General features: G+C 36.4%; 1 protein-coding gene across 2 annotated transcripts in view; it reads left to right on the top strand.

The window, feature by feature from the left end:
• Positions 1–21,589, top strand: part of LOC127877335 (ATP-binding cassette sub-family E member 1-like) — a 47,957-nt gene extending 26,368 nt beyond the window's left edge. Inside the window, exons 5-17 of one of the 2 annotated variants that reach the window (XM_052423072.1) lie at positions 1,125–1,242; positions 5,123–5,260; positions 10,724–10,793; positions 11,314–11,410; positions 11,772–11,983; positions 12,453–12,602; positions 13,140–13,172; positions 14,075–14,206; positions 15,710–15,879; positions 18,830–18,972; positions 20,032–20,154; positions 20,784–20,895; positions 21,302–21,589. In XM_052423072.1, coding sequence (XP_052279032.1) covers positions 1,125–1,242; positions 5,123–5,260; positions 10,724–10,793; positions 11,314–11,410; positions 11,772–11,983; positions 12,453–12,602; positions 13,140–13,172; positions 14,075–14,206; positions 15,710–15,879; positions 18,830–18,972; positions 20,032–20,154; positions 20,784–20,895; positions 21,302–21,349 — 1,546 coding nt within the window. In that variant the 3' untranslated portion in view covers positions 21,350–21,589. The remainder of the gene's footprint in view (positions 1–1,124; positions 1,243–5,122; positions 5,261–10,723; positions 10,794–11,313; positions 11,411–11,771; positions 11,984–12,452; positions 12,603–13,139; positions 13,173–14,074; positions 14,207–15,709; positions 15,880–18,829; positions 18,973–20,031; positions 20,155–20,783; positions 20,896–21,301) is intronic. The other variant, XM_052423073.1, reaches the window with a different exon arrangement.
• Positions 21,590–22,739: the final 1,150 nt, after the last annotated feature.

Genomic DNA, 22,739 nt, shown 5'->3' with positions numbered 1-22,739 from the left:
TTTTCCCAATTTCAGGGTTTTGCCAGCTGATTATTCCCATTCGGTTCGGAACCTGTACTTTTCCCAATTGGGAAAATAAAATCACTAGTTTGGTAGAGTTTCTACTACACCATATTACTATACTACACCAAACTTACACAACTTTTTATGCCCCCGAAGGAGAGCATATAGTGATCGCATTGTCCATCTTTCTGTCTGTCACACTTTGCGTTTAGGTTTCGAAAAAAAGCTCATAACTGCTATGTCCCTTCAGATGTAACATTCATATTTGGTATGCATGTGTATATGGACAAGGCCTTTCCAAAAGCACACAAATTTTGATCCCTTTGACCTTGGCCTTGAACTAAGGGTCCACGTTTAAGTTTCGAAAAATGCGTTCAGGTTTCAAAAAATGCTCATAATTTCTATCAAAGCGTTTATCGTGGGCATATGTCATCCTATGGGGACGGCTCTTGCTTTAATTTGTTTGCGATTGAATGAGTGACAGGGCCCTCATTTTGCAGTTTTTACCGCCGAATATCGGCGGCTTCCCCCATGAAAAAGTATACTTTTTTCCCCTATTTCAGCTAAAAATTCCCCCCTTTAATTTTTTTTTTTTTTTTTTTTTTTACTTTTAAACCTATGTAGCTAGCTGGTATTGTGCTATTAACCTTTGATTAAATGTATATTTATGTAAATCACATTAAAATATAGCAATTTTAAGTGTTGAATGGTTGGTGAAAAGATCTTCTAAAATGCCACTTTTCACCCAAATCGCTGCGAAATTCCCCCCTCTAAGGGCCTTTGCCCCAATCCCCCAAAGTGTAGCAAGGGCCCTGAGTGATAACATTTTCTTGATTATTCAAAAATATGGTTTAAGTGAATGCTTTTGGATGCTGTTGACATTTAAAGAAATAGATCTTATTATTGATTAAAAAAATGTAATACTTTTGAATCATAGGTTTGTGGCCATAACACTTCACAAGTCAGGCGGAGAATTCACATAAAATTGTCAACATACTTTATATTAAACTCTGACAACCGGTTGGTGCAATGTTTTATGACTGCTGTTAGCTTAATGCATATGTTGACTCAAAGCTTCACACGGATATAACTGACGTTAACATTTGATCTTTATTCTCCAGACTGCCCACCCCTCGTCCTGGTGAAGTGCTTGGACTGGTTGGCACCAATGGAATTGGGAAGTCAACTGCACTGAAGATCCTGGCTGGCAAACAGAAACCAAACCTAGGCAGGTTCAATGTGAGTGCGAGCCTTTGAATGTTTTGGTGAACGTGTTCTGTTGTAATACTGATTTGAGTCTGGCCTTTTCCTGGTATATCTACAGGTCTGTTTAACAGACTCATTCACAAACCAAAATTGTAAAAAAATTGTTTATTTGATTTATGTTCTTATTTCCAAATTTTTTTTTATAGAAAGATTCAGAGTATCTCACCCTTGAGTTAATATATTATATATGCATAATATATATACCAGAAATGGGGTTGTTTACATTGTTCCCAATTTTGAATGAAAAAAAACACTGCTTTTACCACTTGTTCACTGTTGTACACAAGTTGCACTATATTTGGTTAACATCAAATAAAGATTTATTTTATCATCAGGGATCAAGCTAGACTCCATATATTGGGAGAAGTCGCTTCTCCCTCAGCTCTGGAAAGGGAGAAGTGAGGCAGTTTTAGGGAGAAGTGGATCTTTTGCGATCACCAATGGACCATTGTGAACCATGACCCAGGTGTTTCACTGGCCCAAAAAAAGTTGTTGCCTCTTTTTCGCAGTCTCAGGGCTCGAATTTAACTTTTTTTCTACTAGCAAAAAATTTCTACTAGCAAAAAATTGCGAGCAGCTTTAATGCCAACTCGCAAAATCAAAAACATTCTCGCAAATTTTGTTGGATACATAAATAAAAGCAAGTTTGGACATTAGTTTAGCACTATTAAAACAAGTTATTGTATGACATCAACAACAAGTTTTAGTGTTATATATTACGTTCTTTTTCCCACTTTTCACTGTTTTCGTAGAAGGATTTAATTTCTGTTTTTTTTACCTAATTCAATGGTTAACTTTGCTTTATATTTCGTATTTTTATTTCCATCAGTGGGCAAATAGAAACTAGTTATTTTTCGCTTCAACACCATGACTGTTTAAGTTTTATGTCTCTTATAATGAACATGAGTGGATAATCGACTGTTTCACGTTCCTTGTACCAATACCATCCGCATATATGTACTATAAGTATACCAGTCTATATACAAGGTGAGAGCTTCCACATACAGGTATTCGGACGTTCTATAAAGTGACCTGCGGTTTAGCGTTCACAATGTCGAGCGCATTTAGCAATATTACTCTTTTTTTCACTATTTCTTTACTCGCAAAAAAGTTCTAGTTGCTTAAAACTTAACTCGTAATCTGTATTTTTAACTCGCATTTTGCGAGTATGCGAGTGTTAATTTCGAGCCCTGGCAGTGTGAAAACTGTCTGTTATTCCAACCTTAATAATATGAACAATCATTTAGGACAATTATTAAAAGAAACCTTACTACATTACATTCATGTCATTGACTATATTATCACTTGAGAAAAAGTATGGTAATACATGAAAAACTATAAGTACCTACATAAGTTTTATACCTTCATAAGACTTAATAAGCTTTATTTGTATTAAAATAACTTTTTTTTTATCTTGATAAACAACACAGATAACCAAAATAATATAATAATGTTAACATCAATGAAACAGTATGCTGCATAAATGTTTCAAAATGTTTCAAAATTAACTATTTAATTTTAAACATAGAATCACACCAATTTACATCATTTAAAAGGGAAAAAGAAAACATCAGAAAATAAAGCATTTCACTTCATATTGTTAAACAGTTATATTTGGTCATTTTGACATGATATACCGTAAAACGCTGTGTATAACGCGCATTTATGTATAACGCGCATCTACTTTTTTAAGCTAAAAAATCGGAAAAAAGTTTTTGAAGCAAAAAAATTGGGGGGAAAATTCCGTACCACAGGCTAACTGAAAAACGTTATATTTACATTGCCGATCTTCCGTGTTCTTTTATTGCTTCAATTATAAATTATTTTAAAGACGATAACGACACAACTAGTTTGTGTGTTTTTTTAAAATCATATTATGCGTAAAAATAAATGTTTGGATTTAAATGAATTATGCATGAAATGCACACTTTCCACGAGGATACCATCAATGTTTTCATCATTTATGTCTCCGAAGTAACTGTCCATGATTTTATTGTGGAGGAATACACATAAAGGATGGATTAGTTATAACTAAGAAACTGACATTATCGATTGGCATTGTCACATGGTTATTCATGCATGACTTATTCACAACAGCGCGTTTATTTACATTGCTGATATCATGTGTTCTTTTCGAGTGTCTATAATTGACAGGAGACTTTAACGACTCAAACTTCTCAACACCATTACAACATAATCGGCGATAAACAAACAATGGAAGTGTGAAGCCGTTTGCCGGTTTGCATGTTTTGATAATAGCCCAGCTACACAAAACTTGACAGGTGACACAAATTGCTCGATAACCACATCCTCAATCTTGACAAGACGTATGAAAACGTGTAAACAAACACAACATCAATTTTATTAACACATTTGAAAAGCAAGAAAAATAATCATAAATATATCGGGAAAGACCTTGCAGACATACGATTGTAAATTGTGTAACCCTAGTACAATAGTGTATAATATTGTGAGAAAACAATAACATTTCAATAAAAATGGCTTCCTTGTTTTTCATTCTCTTCTTCTAATTTATTTGATTTCAATGCTCTGTACGTATCCATCTTATTCAGATCGTAAATATAACACTATTATTAACATAGTTACAGTTTAAACACCGGGAAACAGAATGATACGAATTACCGCAACTGGGTTACTGACAGGGAATAAATGTCTTGGCATGGCTGTAGTTGTGCATAACGCGCATCAAGTTTTTAAAATGAAATTTTGGGGTAAAAAAGTGCGCCTTATACACAACTTTTTATGGTACATCAGCTTTGACAGCTTCTGTTGTTAAAACGTTTTCTGTAAGTGGTTGATAATTTCTAGGCTCAAATAAATAAATGTTTTTCACGTATATTTCTTGACAGAAAGGCCCAGATAATTGCCACCATCCATTCTAGTTGCCTGAAATATCATAAATCATAGTTCTACAAACTATCAACAACAAACCAACACATAAATGCCCCTATCTTGCAATGTCCGAATTTTTAACATATCCGAAATATAGTATAACGAGTGAATGGTACACTTTTTAGTTCCGAAATTGTTGGTTTCTTATAAATCAAACTTTATCTTTCCCAAAATATTTTAATAATGAAACTATTAAACAGAAATGCTCACAAATTCCTGTTGAAACAAGATTTCATATGTTTTTGTGGAGAATTTTTTTTGTTAAATGCTTTTGCCAGGCCCGTGTGGTATTGACAGTCACTATTGATTAAATGGTAAAGAAATAGGGGCCCTAATAATCGTTATAATTTTTTATCGTGGTGAGAGTTTGTCACAGTTTTACTTTATTTATTGCTCACTATCATAAAGGCGCCATTCATCCGATAATAACCCCCATAAAACTTGACAATAGCAGTTAAAACACCGTTTGTAACACTTACACGCTTCAGTGATTTCACTCTGCTTGGTCAAGAGATTCCTGCCAAATACCCGAATGACGAGCGCTGTGAATGGTTGCTTATCAATTTTCAATAGGTTATTTACTACGCCAGGGGGCGGAGTTTCGTCGAATCGGTCAGTTGATTGACTTTGGCGTGTATTTGGTAATAAACAGAAGCCACTTAGAAAGCGCTGCAGATGTGATAATTGCCAGATTTTTTGGCGAAGTGGTATCGTCGGTGCTTTTGATCCGGGCGATTAAAGGGAAGCCACAGCGATATAATCGCCCAAATCGCCCAGTTGCTTGATCCCTGATCATTGTTCACATGTGTTGACAGATTTTGCTATGACCTTAAATCATTGCTATCTGCAGTTGATTTTACTGGCCAGAATCATTATACTCTTACCTGAGACAAATTTAATCATGGCTCTGTTATCTGAATGCTTCCTGTTCATTGTGCAGGACCCTCCAGACTGGACTGAGATTTTGACGTATTTCCGAGGCTCTGAGCTACAGAACTTCTTCACAAAGATTCTAGAGGATGACTTGAAGGCAATCATCAAACCTCAGTATGTCGACCAAATACCACGTGCTGTCAAGGTATGTATTGTATATAGCGCTCCAGCCGGGCTTTAATGGATGTGCATATCACCCTAACGACTCAAGGTTCCATCCTACCCTCTTCAGCCTCTTCCATGTGTACTTTTTATTATCCCCCGCCATTGGCAGAGGGATATTGTTTTGGCGTTGTCTGTCCGTCCTTCCTTCTCTCCGTCTTTCCGTCCGTCCGGAGCCATATCTTGAAAGTGCTTTGGCGGATTTCATATAAACTTGGTATGAGTATATATATGGATAAGGGGATGATGCACGCCAAATGGCATTGTACATCATCTGTTAATAACGGAGTTATGGCCTGTTTTATCTTGAAAAAATGCTTTTTTTGTGTGTCCGGAGCCATATCTTGGAAGTGCTTTAGCGGATTTCATTGAAACTTGGTATGAGTATATATATATATATATAAGAGGATGATGCACACCAAATGGCATTATACACCATCTGTTAACAACAGAGTTATGGCCCTTTGTATCTTGAAAATTGCTTTTTGAGTGTCAAATATAACACTTGTGTGTCCAGAAGCATATTGGGGGGGGGGGATATCAATTCAACGAATTTGCTTGTTTAATGACATTTTTGTTTGGCATGTTATATTTAAAGGTTTAGTAACAAGGAAACTGATCAGATTTCATGGCAATTTGTTTTGCACTGCAAGCTTTTTGTAAGAAGTAGTTTTCTCTGTCAAAACTGTTTGTAAATTATTTTTTCATTGATCAAAAGTTACCTAACCTATTGATATGATCTCAAATGTTCCTTTTATAAGCTGGACTATCATTGCACTTCTTTGACCAAGAATCGAAGATAAATTGTTTTTTCATTTGCATAATAATTTTCTGTATGATTCATTATTTATTTCAATTTGTTTCCTCTGAAATACAAATAGTTAAAATGATCAAATGATCCATATCTGTTGCACTGTAATAAGTTTTTCACTGTGAAAATAATTTTGTTTATTTTAGAAAACATGTTTTAAATGAAAATAAATATAATTATGCCCCCCTTTGAAGAAGAGGGGGTATATTGCTTTGCTCATGTCGGTCTGTCGGTCGGTCCGTCCACCAGGTGGTTGTCAGACGATAACTCAAGAACGCTTGGGCCTAGGATCATGAAACTTCATAGGTACATTGATCATGACTCGCAGATGACCCCTATTGATTTTGAGGTCACTAGGTCAAAGGTCAAGGTCACGGTGACCAGAAATAGTAAAATGGTTTTTGAATGATAATTCAAGAACGCATACGCCTAGGATCATGAAACTTCATGGGTAGATTGATCATGACTTGCAGATGACCCCTAATGATTTTGAGGTCACTAGGTCAAAGGTCAAGGTCACAGTGACCCGAAATAGTAAAATGGTTTCCGGATGATAACTCAAGAACGCATACGCCTAGATTCATGAAACTTCATGGGTAGATTGATCATGACTCGTAGATGACCCCTATTGATTTTGAGGTCACTAGGTCAAAGGTCAAGGTCACGGTGACCCGAAATAGTAAAATGGTTTTCGGATGATAACTCAAGAACGCATACGCCTAGGATCATGAAACTTCATAGGTAGATTTATCATGACTTGCAGATTACCCCTATTGATTTTGAGGTCACAAGGTCAAAGGTCAAGGTCACGGTGACCCGAAATAGTAAAACGATTTTCGGATGATAACTCAAAAGAACGCTTTTGCCTAGGATCATGACACTTCATAGGTACATTGATCGTGACCCGCAGATGACCCCTATTGATTTTCAGGTCACTAGGTCAAAGGTCAAGGTCACAGTGACAAAAATCGTATTCACACAATGGCTGCCACTACAACGGACAGCCCATATGGGGGGCATGCATGTTTTACAAACAGCCCTTGTTAAAATAAATAAAAAATTTTTATATCACATGGTATATATATATATTATATTTAAAATATGTTTATATATTATATTTAAAATCTGTTTAAAGGATCATTTAATTGTAAGCACTTACATTAAATTTTGTATGTGCCCTTTATTACAAAAGATCATTCTGCCTTATCAAATCCTGGCTGGAGCACTGTTAAAAAGTGACTTAACTGTTCATAGCTTCCCACATCAAATATATTGAAATTCAAATATTCTGTTGTAACTATACTATAACATTTTTTAACCTGATTCTTGTCGTACAGTATTAAATCTCAAACAGATTCAAATGTACTTTCAGCATTAAACACTCTTCAAAGTAGTAGTCTTTTTATATATAGTTTTTGCACTGTCCGTCTGTCTGTCTGTCAGTCTGTCACACTTTTGTGTCCGCTCTCTAATTCAAATAGTTTTCATCTGATCTTTACCAAATTTGGTCAGAAGTTGTATCCAGACAATATCTAGGTCAAGTTCAAATATGGGTCATGCCAGGTCAAAAACTAGGTTATTGGGTCACTTAGTGCATTTCAAGGATTTAGTATTTAGGTTTCGAAAAATGCTCATAACTTCTATCAAAGCGTTTATTGGGGGCATATGTCATCCTATGGTGACAGCTCTTGTTGTAAGAATACTCAGCACAATGAGATGGCACATATGAAGCTAAATGTTTGACAACAAAAATATCTAGCTATGAAAAATTGTTCACACTGTTTAAGAACATCACATTTTTGAGTATTATTTATTGTCAATATTGAACAACCCAGTTTAAATGGTGTACAAACCCTAACCCATTAATTGCAACTTTGTCTTCCATAGACAATACATAAAGGCCTTGTTCTTAGAAAACTGGGTTCAGTTCATGTGTGATTAAGGTCCCCCCAGATATGCCTGTTCTGTTCACACAGTCTAATAAGGGATAAACCTTTGTGCTTTTATGGCATTTGTTCAAAAGAGGCGGGATTAAATGCAAGAAAACTGAATGTTTGTCATATTTGGTCATTGACGGATTTTAATGCTGATTACATCTCAGGTGCTCATAGTCCAGGGGTGTGATTTTTACGGATTTCCGCGGATCGGCTTGTCCAGGGTCATTTCCGCAATTCCCGTAAATTCGAAAAAAAATGGTTCAAAGTACGACCGAATCCGCAGTTATATTTCATAAGTGGTTCTAAAATCTGCGGCCTGCAAAACCTCTCCGCATATTCCACTGTAATTCTGTCTTAGCATTTTTTGAAACGAGCGATGTCATTGGCTGTCGTTTCCCAATCTTCCAATTAAAACAGGTCTTTTAAAATGTGTTTCATATTTCTTTTCTGATTCGATTGCAAATGGCAACTTTGTGAAGCGTTAATGAAGACGAACGAACGAATCTCACAAAATCTCGGAGATTTAGCAATTATTGAAAAACAAATTTAAATGGGAAAGGGAAGAAACAACAGTGGATATAAATCAGAAAGTGATACCACTTTCTGAATGGGTACGGAAGATCTACTGTCTTGGTAAGGCTGAAGTCATATTGAAAAAATATTGAACTGCATAAACTGTGGTAAATTGTAGTTAGTTGAACCCTGTGACATTGTTGACCTTATGTAGAATTTAAAGGCATTGAGCTCAAATGTTAAAAGATTGCCGTCATCGTTCACAGGTATCAGAACACTCGTTGATTTTGATCACAATTAATACTGGTGACTTTGCAAAACATGTTTAGTGATTTTAAAAAGATTTTCATAAAAAATATTGCTGATAAGTTTAAGATGGTGTTTATTAGCTCATCTATTTTTTGAAAAAAAATTATGAGCTATTGTCACCACCTTGGCGTCGGCGTTGGCGTTGGCGTTGGCGTTGGCGTCGGCGTCCGGTTAAGTTTTGCGTTTAGGTCCACTTTTCTCAGAAAGTATCAATGCTATTGCATTCAAACTTGGTACACTTACTTACTATCATGAGGGGACTGGACAGGCAAAGTTAGATAACTCTGGCGTGCATTTTGACAGAATTATGTGCCCTTTTTATACTTAAAAAATTGAAAATTTTGGTTAAGTTTTGCGTTTAGTTCCACTTTTCTCAGTAAGTATCAATGCTATTGCATTCAAACTTGGTACACTTACTTACTATCATGAGGGGACTGGGCAGGCAAAGTTAGATAACTCTGGCATGCATTTTGACAGAATTATGTGCCCTTTTTATACTTGGAAAATTGACAATTTTGGTTAAGTTTTGTGTTTAGGTCCATTTTATTCCTTAAGCATCAAAGCTATTGCTTTCATACTTGCAACACTTACTAACTTTCATAAGGGGACTGTGCAGGCAAAGTAATGTAACTCTGACTGGCATTTTGACAGAATTATGTGCCCTTTTTATACTTAGAAAATTGAAAATTTGATAAAGTTTTGTGTTTAGGTCCACTTAATTCCTACAGTATCAAAGCTATTGCTTTCATACTTGCAACACTTATTTACTATCATAAGGGGACCGTGCAGGCAAAGTTATGTAACTCTGACTGGCATTTGGACGGAATTATGGGCCCTTTATACTTAGAAAATTGAAAATTTGGTTAAGATTTATGTTTTGGTCCACTTTACCCCTAAAGTATCATAGATATTGCTTTCATACTTGGAACACTCAAAAACTATCATAAGGGTACAGTAAAAGGACAAGTTGCATAACTCTGGTTGTCATTGTTACGGAATTATGGCCCTTTTTTGACTTAGTAACTTTTAATATATGGTTAAATTTTGTGTTTCGATCCACTTTACTTCTTAAGTATCAAGGCTATTGCTTTCAAACTTCAAATACTTTCATGCTATCATGAGGTTACTGTACCTGGCAAGTTGAATTTTACCTTGACCTTTGAATGACCTTGACTCTCAAGGTCAAATTATTAAATTTTGCTAAAATTGCCATAACTTCTTTATTTATGATTAGATTTGATTGATACTTTGACGAAACTACTCTTGCCTGACATACCACAATAGACTCCACCCAAACCGTCCCCCGTGCCCTTCCCCCCCTCCCCCCCTCCCCCCCCACCTCCCCCCTGCCCCCCTGCCCCCCCCTATTTTTTTTTTTTTTTTTTTTTAAGATCATCTCACAAATTACCACCACACCCTCCCCCCCCCCCAATTTTTTTTTTTAAACGGTTATGTTTGAAATACCGTCCAACCATCGCACCCAAAAAATCCCCCCCCCCCCCCCCCCATCGCCCTTCCCCCCCCCCCCCCCCCCCCCCCCCCCCCCCCCGCCCCCCGATTTTTTTTTTTTTTTTTTTTTTTTTTTTTTTTTCGCTTTTTTGGAAGATTATGTAATAAATGTCCACAACTCCACACTATACACCCCTCTTCACTCCACCCCTCCCTCCTTTGTGATTGAAAATGAGAGTCCCTTCACCTTTAAAAAGAAAATAGATGAGCGGTCTGCACCCGCAAGGCGGTGCTCTTGTTTAAAAATCTGTTTTAAGGTTTGTCATTGCGTAATGCACGCAATTAGGGTAGTCAAAATCAGTCTTCAGAATATTCCTCCCCTCAGACTTCACCTCAATCACACCCCTGCATACTCTTCCATTTCAAGGGCTCAGTACAGCAGCTGCTTGACAAGAAGGATGAGCTCAAGAACCAGGATGATGTCTGCACACAGCTCGGTAAATATCTGGACCCTACGTCGTAAATTAGAAGCAAATGGACCCCACGTTATTTATCTCTCTGCTGGGAATTCGGGCCTAGTGTTTTTATTTGTTAAGTGTTATCCCATTTTGTGAAGTGTTATCCAATTAGCGCGTGCAGTCCACTTATACATAATTTTTGGTTTTAATGCAGTTTCTTCCAAAAGACCATGCAAGTGTAGGTGAACAGTTTGGTCCTAGGTTAAGCTTAACCGACTTCACAGTCTATAAACTTGGACAAAATTGCATGAACATGCATTAAACCCCTTTTTCCAAGAGTGTGGCTCCTTTGTGTTATGTTTGATTGAAGATAAAAACACATTTATATATGGAAACAAAATTACTTTCCCCAATTTTACTTCTCAATGCTGAAAAATCGCCTTTCTTTTAATAATGCTATAATTGGTATTGCATGAAATTATATTTTAAGTAAAACATGGCGACATAAGGATAGCATGCTATTCATTTCAAAAATTAAGATTAACAAGAACAATTTCAGACTTGATGCATGTGAAAGGTCGTGATGTGGAGGAATTATCTGGTGGAGAGCTGCAGAGGTTTGCCTGCGCCATGGTATGCATACAGAAGGCGGATATGTAAGTAATGGTTCTGGGAAACTTATTGTCAGTGCAAGTTATCTCCTATTATAACCATGTTTAAAAATTAAAAAAAAATGTATGCCATTATTTAACATTTAAAACTATCATTTATATTCGTTTTATATCATAAAGATACTAGTTTAAAGTTTAACAGTGCGAAATGTATAGTCTTTGTCAGGTTTCAATATGTTCTATCTTGTTATTACAGTACATTTAAAATGTCTAGTTCCTTTGTTCCTTAGTGCATATATTACACATTAGTTATGAAATTTGCAGGTCGAGTAAAACTGTGAGCATCAATATTAAGGTATTTGGTAATTGCTTGATTTAGCTACATGTATGTTGTTCATTTCTCCAGCTTCATGTTTGACGAGCCTTCAAGCTACCTCGATGTGAAACAGCGTCTGAATGCTGCCATTGCTATACGCAACCTGATTGCGGCGGATAAGTACATCATTGTAGTTGAGCACGATCTCTCTGTGCTGGACTACCTCTCAGACTTCATCTGCTGTCTGTATGGGGTGCCGGGAGCCTATGGAGTTGTCACTATGCCCTTTGGAGTCAGGGAAGGTATAAAGCTTTGCTTATACAAAGCATCTTCTAGTTTTGGTAGTTTCAGGTTTCCAAACCCCCAAGACCCAATTTAGCTGTAGCATTGAAAATTCTGACATTATATGAGCAACATAATTTAAACATGGGTTTTATATCCGTATGAGGCCAGCTTAGCACAAGACCAGCGTTCCCATGTGAACAGTGGTGAGGAACCTAATTTTTTTATGAGACTGCAAAACCTTGCATGATTTTTGAGCACAGCACAGCAGTCTGACCAGACTGTGCATACATGTGGGCAGGCTGGTCTGGAGCTATGCAGGCCCTATTTACCATAAGACCCATTTTTGTATGATGCGGGTCATTTATGATTGCATGAATCAGACAAACAAGTTTGTCTAAAAAGATATTACATTTCTATAGGTTTTGAACAGTTTTGAATTTGGCAATTTAACTTTTAATATGCAAAAAATCATATTTTGAATTTCAGGCATCAACATTTTTTTGGATGGGTTTGTGCCAACAGAGAACCTGCGTTTCCGCGAAGTTTCTCTCACCTTCAAAGTATCTGAGACGGCATTGGAGGAAGAGATAGAGAGGATGTGTAGATATGAGTACCCCCTCATGACCAAAAACCTAGGTAATGTGACGTTATTTTCCTGAACTGTCCTATCATTTAAGTTATGTCCTTATATTGTTGATGAGCTCACTTGAGGAAAGCTTGATATAGCTTTCACAATGGTCAAGCGCATGGGCTTTTGTTAAGTGTAGGCCACAAAGGTTCACTATAAGCCTTGATCATGGTCGCACTTTGAGGTGAACGGTAAAACTACGAAATGGGGCTGTTTGTTAAATAATTATTCTTCAATATGGACTCTACATATTGCAGAAAGAATAAAATCTTCTGACCTGATGTCCATTATATTGGTCTCTCAAAGACACTTAGATTGCAAGCCTCCTTTGTAACAGCCATTGGAACTAGTGATCTGGGTATTTTTTCATGGTCCTTTGGACAGTTTTATTTGCTGTGTCCGAGGTTGATCAGATTGGCAGGGAGTAATCAAGTGAATGAAAAGTATAGCATTTGTGTTATCCGTAAGTAATCTTTGCTTTCGTCTGTGAAATGTTTCTTATTCTTAGAATTTAATGTAATGCCATCATAATTTTTATGTTACAGTTGAGGTCAAACGTTCTGATCACCAAAAACCAAGTAACTTTCTTAGATTTGTAACATTGGAATTGTTTGTGAGAGTATAATGTACAGTTTCTTTTTTCAGTTGAATTGTTTTGTACGAGTAGATTTTGCTTTGAATTTTTTTAGTTTAAGCTTAATATCACCATCTGCATCTTATTGATGCACTTTAATGTATGTTTTCCTGCTTCAAGCAGTACTTGTCTATGGAGAAGATCTTGAAACAGCTTCCAGAATGGGGATTGAATTTAGAAGGATTGCTTGGTGGACACTGGCCCCTTCAACTCTTGTGATGTATTTGATGTGCCACAGGATAGCACTTAAATACAGTCAAAACTCGCTAAACTGGAAATAACTGGCAGCATTCGAAATTTTTTTGCACTTGCCCCTTTACTGATTCCAGTTAATTTAAATTTGGCAAGTGAAAGATAACATTCATTTATTAATAAATAAGCTACTTAGAAAACGTCAACTACTTGGATTGGATTAAGTCATCCTGCACCTGTTCTGACTTCCAATTGAAATTTCCAATCATGTTTTCACATACCAGAGATAAATGATTTTCTTGAGAATGATTGCATGAGGGTTTACCTATCTATGTTATGAAACATTTTACTTGTTTATGACAACTTGTTATACGCTTAGGGTTGTATGAATGCAAATTATGTCAGTTTACAAAAAAGTTTGCAAAGCTTTTGGTGTGTGTATCTTGAATGAACATGATACCCACAGATGACATAACCAGTCAGTCTGGAAAGTAGTCACCTTACTGTAGCAGCCACCTGTCTACAGCAGCCACTTAGCTGGCTGCTGTACACTGGTTGGTCTGTATTTACTTGTTTACAGACCTGGTCAGTCAGGCAAGCTCTTTTATACCCCCTCTTTCTGTTACACTGTGTAACTCTGGTACATGGTTACAGGTTCATTCAGTTTGACAGTGAAGCCAGGCCAGTTCACAGACTCTGAGATTATTGTCATGCTGGGAGAGAACGGCACTGGAAAGACGACCTTCATTCGTATGTTGGCTGGAAAACTGGCCCCTGACTCGGGAGGTATGTGGGAGTTAATAAACACTGATGTTATAACTAGTTACATGTATTAAGATATAATTAACATGTTGATCCAGGAATGGCCTGATTACGCAAATAAAGTGCCAAAAAGAACAAAGGTTGTTAATTCATGCTTTTTTTGGCATTTGATTGTCTTTTTCTAGTCGTCATTCCCAGAAGAAATAATGCAACATAGATATCTCAAATTTAATTCTCCAATGTGTACAGGCATGTGCATGCTTTTTTTGTACAAATCAAAATGTATAAAAATGTATAAAACCTTTATATTCTGTTTAAGTTAAAATTATCAGGCTTTTAGGTATTATAGTTTTTTAGCTGGGCTGTTTTTGGAGAAAACCCCGAGGTATTTTTTAATAGCCAGCTTGTTGTCCGATGTCCGTGTCGTGCTAAAACCTTTACAGTTGCTCTAAAATCAAAGTACTTCCAACTACAACTTTGAAACTTCATATGTAGATGCACCTTGATGAGTTCTACATGTCACACCCATTTTGGGGTCACTACATCAAAGGTCAAGGTCACTGTGACCTCTTAAAAAAACCTGACGAGCTTCTTTTTTCAAAACTGCACCTGCAGCCGAGCGTTGGCATCCGTTTGGTGCTCTTGTTTAAACTGCTCTTAAATTATTCACATTTGAATTATTCACACTACCAGCAGAACTAATGATCGTGAACATGTGTCGTTCACATCTTGGTAGGAAACAGCGATGGAAAGAGTACTTGTTCAATGTAAAATAACTCGCTGTACTTAATATATACACTTGTTTTATTCTACTTGTAAACTCCTAGTGATTTACTTGTGCATAATGAGCCCTAGAAACTCCTAGGTGGTAGACATTCTATAGTAGATTAATTCTGTTTAACATTACCACATTAGAGTACGTAAATGCTCACACTTGGGCCGGCAGGTTAGTATCACAAAGAATCATTGGAATGTTTGATTAGTGTAAGTCATGGGCCCGGTTGTTCAAACTCTAACATCCAGTTATGCTAACAGCTATTAATTATTATGGCCCCAGATCGAATGATTGGGGGTGTATTGTCTGTCTGTCATTGTATGTGTGTGTCTGTCTGTCATTGTATGTGTGTGTCTGTCTGTCATTGTATGTGTGTGTCTGTCTGTCATTGTATGTGTGTGTCTGTCTATCATTGTATGTGTGTGTCTGTCTGTCATTGTATGTGTGTGTCTGTCTCTTGGCCATAACTTTTGCAATATTGAATATAGCAACTTGATATTTGGCATGAGTGTGTATCTTATGGATATGCACATTTTGAATGGTGAAAGGTCTTTATGTGACATAGTTGTTTTTCCTTTAAGATATGTGTTCAGTGTATACAAATTTGTTCGTTCTAATAACTTGAAAATGTTTGATAATTACATTGGCTTTGTTAATTTTCTTTGGGTCTTAAATTAACTGGCTGTGAAAATAATGAGCAACCCGGCCCAGTTTACCTGAACGCACCCTACATACTTCTGGCATGCCCCCAGGTCAATGCCCTATCCTTAACGTGAGCTACAAGCCTCAGAAGATCAGCCCCAAGTCTGAGGGCACTGTGCGACAGCTGCTACATGACAGGATCAGAGACGCCTATGTCCACCCACAGTTCGTGGCTGACGTGATGAGGCCCATGTTGATCGACAACATCATCGACCAGGAGGTGATAATTCTCCAGATGTTTTATTGTTATTTGATTCCGTTTATCATCCCCCGCCATAGGTGGAGGGATATTGTTTTGGCGTTATTGGTCCGTCCGTCTTTCCGGCCAGCCGGCACTTTTGTGTCTGGAGCCATATCTTGGAAGTGCTTTGGCGGATTTCATTGAAACCTGGTATGAGTAAATATATATGGATAAGAGGATGATGCAAGCCAAATGGCATTGTACACCATCTGTTAATAACGGAGTTATGGCCACGTGTATCTTGAAAAATGCTTTTTTGAGTGTAAAATATAACACTTTTGTGTCTAGAAGCATATTGGCGGGGGATATCAATTCAACGAATTTGCTTGTTTATCATAATTATTGTATTTGTTTTTTTTCAAATATGTCGGATTCAGCTGATTAAACATATTATTTTTAGTGTTTTTGAAAAAAAAAATCCATCAAAGCTCAATTTCACTGTTGTTTAATGAAAATGTTTTTGAATTAGGTAAAAAAAATTGTACCACTTGATAAATGCAATAAATGTTGATAACATTTTTTGGTGCCATTATATCTGGGGCTTAGCTTAAAGTTTGTGCAGACAATCAGTTTTATGTGTATGAAATTTTTGTGAAAATGATAAGCCTGGTAATTACTTTTGTAACTTTAACCAATAAGGAAATAACCTACTTTCTGCAGTCAGTACCCTACAGTTGTTTATGCTCTGAAGATTAAGATACGTTATTCATATACTGACAAAGAGTTCGGTTATCTGTTTTGTGCCAACTTTCTTTTAGAATAAATAACATTTTATCACATCATCTTGGGAATTATAAACTTAAAATAGTTGCCGTCTTCGATAATAATAATAATAAGTTATTTGATTATCAGAGCCAATTAGTCTGGATATAAATGACAATATATCTATCAAAAATACAAAACTCAATTATCTGAATCATTTGCACCTATAGTCTGCATAATATTATGCTGTTACATTGCCCAGCTGCTAGTCTGGCTTGCTCTTACAGTGCTCGATTATTTATCTGATAATAGTGATTGAAACCCCTGCCTAGCCATATAACTTGTGTGGTGAAAGGTCATGAAAGTAAATTCTACAGTCATTCTATCCCTATGTCTTATTTAAACCTGTGTGTGTTATTTACTGGCATACGTATCTGCATTAAGTTCTGGTAAACCAGCTTAGCTTAGAAAAGTGTGAGAAGGTTAACTGATGACCAGATATGACTGAAACACTGTTGACAATGGCAAAACATCAAAATAACAATAATAAAAACTAAAAGTTACATTTATGAATATGAGGGGTGTTCCAGAAAAACTGGGCTAACTACACATGGGTGAAGTGTTATCCCACATAAGCATGTGGGGACATGGTTGACACCTTTCATTTTAGCTCGACTATTATATAAGAAATATATATAGTGGAGCTATCCTACTCGCCCCGGCGTCTGCGTTGCCGTTCCCGTGTCCGTTTGCATGCAAATGTTAAAGTTTGCGTACTAACCCAAATATTTTCAATGTCCTTTGACATATTGCTTTCATATTTTGCATACTTGTTCACCATCATGACCCCAACCTATAAACAAGAGCAGACAACTGTATCAAGTATTTTGACAGAATTATGGCCCCTTTTATACTTAGAATATGCATATTATTGGTAAATCTATGTTAAAGTTTGCGTACTACCCCAAATATTTCCTGTGTCCCTTGACATATTGCTTTCATATTTTGCATACTTGTTAACCATCATGACCCCAACCTATAAACAAGAGCAGACAACTGTATCAAGCATTTTGACAGAATTATTGCCCCTTTTATACTTAGAATATGCATATTATTGATAAATCTATGTTAAAGTTTGCGTACTACCCCAAATATTTCCTGTGTCCCTTGACATATTGCTTTCATATTTTGCATACTTGTTTACCAACATGACCCCAACCTATAAACAAGAGCAGACAACTGTATCAAGCATTTTGACATATTATGGCCCCTTTTATACTTAGAATATGCATATTATTGATAAATCTATGTTAAAGTTTGACAAAACAACACTTACCTTACATACCACAATGCACTCCACCCAGACCATCCCCCCAACCCCCCCCCCCCCCCAATTTTTTTTTCTTCTTATTTTTGAAATATCATCTATTAAATGATCACACACCCACATTATACCCTCCTCTCTCCCCACCCAACAACCCCCCCCCCCAAAATAATTTTGTTTTCTTATTTTTGAAATATCATTATTAAATGATCACACACCCACATTATACCCCCCCTCCCTCTCCATGATGGCTTACGTTATACTGTCAAGCACTCGAATAGTCGAGCGCGCTGTCCTCTGACAGCTCTTGCTATGCCCCCCTTCGAAGAAGAGGGGGGTATATTGTTTTGCTCATGTCGCTCGGTCCACCAGATGGTTTCCGGATGATAACTCAAGAACGCTTAGGCCTAGGATCATGAAACTTCATAGGTACATTGATCATGACTGTCAGATGACCCCTATTGATTTTCAGGTCACTAGGTCAAAGGTCAAGGTCACAGTGAATCGAAATAGTAAAATGGTTTTCGGATGATAACTCAAGAATGCTTAGGCCAGGGATCATGAAACTTCAAAGGTACATTGATCATGACTGGCAGATGACCCCTATTGATTTTCAGGTCACTAGGTCAAAGGTCAAGGCCACAGTGACAAAAAACATATTCACACAATGGCTGACACTACAACTGACAAGCCGATATGGGGGGCATACATGTTTTACAAACAGCCCTTGTTATGGAATTTTTGTTTAAAAGAAAATCTCTTCTAAAAAAAAAATGAGTCAAGATGGATAGTGGCTTCCCTGATTAGGCTGTTCGGACTGCACAGGCTAATCTGAGAAGGCACTTTAGGCGCATGCATAAAGCCCTGTTTTCCCAATGCTTTGACACATAATACTGCATACAGGTACAAAACCTGTCTGGAGGAGAGCTGCAGCGTGTGGCGCTGACCCTGTGCCTTGGCAAGCCTGCTGACGTGTACCTGATAGATGAACCCTCCGCATATCTGGACTCAGAACAGCGTCTCCATGCTGCAAAGGTCATCAAGAGGTCAGATGGATTGTAACAATTACTTTGGTACTTAAACATGTTGAAATAAACCAAGAGATGGAAATTAAATCAATATTTTTGCTCCCTTGACGCAAAAACCGGCTTACTTAATCCCTTTCCAATACTTGCCAAATATTTAGATTCTCTATCTATTATAATCAAGCATTGAAATAAGCAATTCCAGCAAGCAAGCATATAGTTTTTGAAAGAAAAAGAACAAGTAAGTCTACATAAACAAGTGTAACAATAGAATTTTTTGTTACACACACTTTTGAGACAGACTTTGTCCATAGAAGACTTTGTTCATAGATAGGTTGTTTCCATATAGCTGTATAACATTTTGCTATTCAGGGTCCTCGAACAGTGTAATGTTTTTCTACTCTTGATCCTCATTCTGTATAGTATTTCTATTCATGATGCTCATTGTTTTGTATTATTTTCTTATGCATGGTCAGTAGGTCCTCATGCATGATGCTGTGTATTCAGTGTTTTTTCACTATTCTGGGAATGGAGCCAGTTCCCTTTGGATTGAGAAAAAATTTGCAGCATTTTTACTACAATTTGGAAATTTGTTTCGTTTTGCTAAAAAATGCTTCAAAATTGAGAATACAAGAGTTTTCAGTATTAAATTTTAAAAGGTTGAACTTGGATGGGAGTTGAACACAATATTGAGATCTAAAAAAAAAAAAATCTTTTTGGTGGAAAGCTTCCATTGGGAATTTTTAGCTACCATTTGGGAAAAATATATACTTTTTTCAATTGGGAATGGGCGGCCGATTACTGGACCCGATTTTGAATGAAAAAAAAACACTGGTATTCTTTTCCTATTCCCAACGCTCTCTGTTCTTTTCCTGTTCACAAAGCTCCGTGTTCTTTTCCTTTCAGGGTCATCATATCATTATGTTTATTCTTAATTTATTCAGTCTCCTCATTGATGTATATTCTTTTCCAAACTGTGTATTCTTCTGTATTCTTTACTCTATTCAGGGTCTTCATAGGTGTGTCATCATTTACTATTCCGTATTCAGGGTCATCAAAGATGTGTATTTTCCTATTCAGGTTCATTCTTCATGCCAAGAAGACAGCCTTCGTAGTGGAGCACGATTTCATCATGGCCACCTACCTGGCAGACAGAGTGGTTGTGTTTGAAGGATCACCTGGTGTCAACTCTACAGCCAACTCGTAAGTCGCCACATGGCTATATTTGCATACCTGTGTGTTGCTGCATTATACTGGTAGATTTTGAAGCAAAAGTAAATTTCATTTGTTCCAGAACTGCTGGTGTTATATTTAAAACTCTTACTTAGAAGCATTCTCTAATAACCCACATTGTAGTATGTTTATTCCTCCTTTCAGTGGAATTTCTATTTTAATATACCTGCTATTAATAATTTTACAGAATGCAGTTTTTGATAGTGTATGAAAAGTGTAAGGTGCTCTTTTTTCAAAAGGGGCACTTCAGCATGCAGGGTCATATAATCCTTTATCAATTGTTCGATGAATTGCATGTTATTTAAATTTTATATTATATGTTTTTTCAATTAAAACATAACTGACAAAACAAAACTTGTTTAAGAATTAATTGATTTAAATAATTATGTGATCAGATCAATAAAAAGAATAGGACTTGTTCAGCAGGATGATACACCCTTCTGTTTCTAGCTGAAGACTGTAAATTGAACTGTTTGGAAATTCTTTTTGGTATAGCTGTTTAGTTTAATGTAATTTATTTTGGCTGTCTAGTAATAACAAACATCTGTTAACATGTTTCCTGTTTTATCTATTGCTGATTGTTTTCTTTGTTCTTTTAGGCCCATGACGCTGCTTCATGGCATGAACATGTTCTTGGAGTCCTTGGACATCACATTCCGCCGTGATCCTAATAACTACAGACCACGCATCAACAAGCTCAACTCTGTCAAGGTGAGTTGTCACAGAGTGTAAGGTTTGTCTCTCCTAGATTCGTCTTGGAAAGTGTTTGTTTGTTGGCAATGCTAAGTTATATAATCTTAAATAATATGGTAACTTGTTTTGTTACCATAATGAAAAGAATTTTGAGTGTTCCAGACATTATATAAGGTATATTGTCAAACTTGCTGTGTGAAGACTTTAAATGTATTTATCTAATAAAAACAATGAAAACTATTGCTTTTCTCTAAGAAAGTTGATTTGCAAGATAAACATGTAAACACATGTGTTTATGTTTAAGCTTTTAATAATGTATTATGTGCACACATTAAAACAATCTTAATGACTAGTGTACACAAATATTTATACCGGTAATTAATATTGCAATTTTATTAGTAATTAAGATTTTTTGTATTTTCAGGATACTGAGCAGAAAAAAAGTGGGAACTTTTTCTTCCTCGAAGACTAAGGCACCCCACGGGTGCCATCAAAACCACTTGCTTTGGGGCCCAGCCTGCAGTATGGGTTAGAGTGCTATGTCAAGGTCATTTTAACAATCTCAAACAGGGCAAAGAAATTCTTGGTTGTTTTTAACACTTCTAAACTGAATACAATCCAAACTATACATAGAGAAGACTATTTGGAGATTGTTATGAAGGTATACAAGAAGAATCACATGCATCAATATACGGATGACTACATGAATAACTCAAACAAACCAACAGAGGTCATTACACAAACATACATCGCGGCTTTGTTCTTGAAGATTTGCTTCCAGAATGTATTGAATATTGGACAGTTTATTGATGAAAATAACTTAGAGCAAAATGATGACTATGACAAATATTGGTTATGGATTTGTCCTTGTTGTTCCAGCATACGACCTTTGCCCCTTGCTTGTACAGGTCAAGGTCAAACTAAGGAATTGTTGATGTATTGCAGGCTGAACGAGTGGTTAATCTGGATTAGTTTCACAGTGGCAGTGACCTATCTATCTGTGTCAGTCCATGTTCTAGTTGCTATGGTCTCTGGTACTATGAAAACTTTACAGGCCTATGTATTTTCTTTCATTTTCTTTCTTTCAATTTTGGGTATGAGGGTTTATTTCTTTAAAAGCATTTTTTTCATAATGTGTAATTCTCTTATATTATTTGTTTTAATGAACTTTCATCTCACAAATTAATGTTTTTTATGCCCCCTTTTCACACTGTCCGTCTGTAAGTCTGTCTGTCAGTCTGTCTGTCACACTTTTCGTGTCAGCTCTCTAAATCAAATAGTTTTCTTCCCATCTTCACCAAACTTGGTAAGAAGTTGTATCTAGACAATATCTAGGTCAAGTTCGAATATGGGTCATGCTGGGTCAAAAACTAGGACACGGGATCACTTAGTGCATTTCAAGGATTTAGCATGGTAAAATGCTCATAACTTCTATCAAAGCATTTATAGGGGGCATTTGTCATCCTATGGTGACAGCTCTTGTTAATAGTCAAAAAAAGCTTTTTTAATTACCAAGTCTTATAATTAACTCAGCTAAAAACAAGCAATTAATTTTCAATTTAGTGATTGACGATATTTAAACTTCATATCTGTTTTTCTGTTTTCAAAGTTTATTTCTTTGAATACTTGTGAATATAATCATTTTGAACTTGTCCATTAGACCATAGCATCCAGAACATAGGCAGCAGAAGAAGTTATTACATCTAACCTTTCTCCTTACTACAATCCTTGGCTGTGCAGAAAAACTTTTGTTTTAAATGCATTAATAAATAGTTGATGTATTAACTGTCGCAAAATATTTAAAAAAGTGTTTGAATCTCATTCTATAAATTCTAACAGTATGCAAGATCTGTATTCAAGTT

Source organism: Dreissena polymorpha, chromosome 4 (genome assembly GCF_020536995.1).
Source record: "Dreissena polymorpha isolate Duluth1 chromosome 4, UMN_Dpol_1.0, whole genome shotgun sequence".
NCBI classification, from domain to species: domain Eukaryota; kingdom Metazoa; phylum Mollusca; class Bivalvia; order Myida; family Dreissenidae; genus Dreissena; species Dreissena polymorpha.
This window is presented reverse-complemented; position numbering and strand designations above follow the sequence as displayed.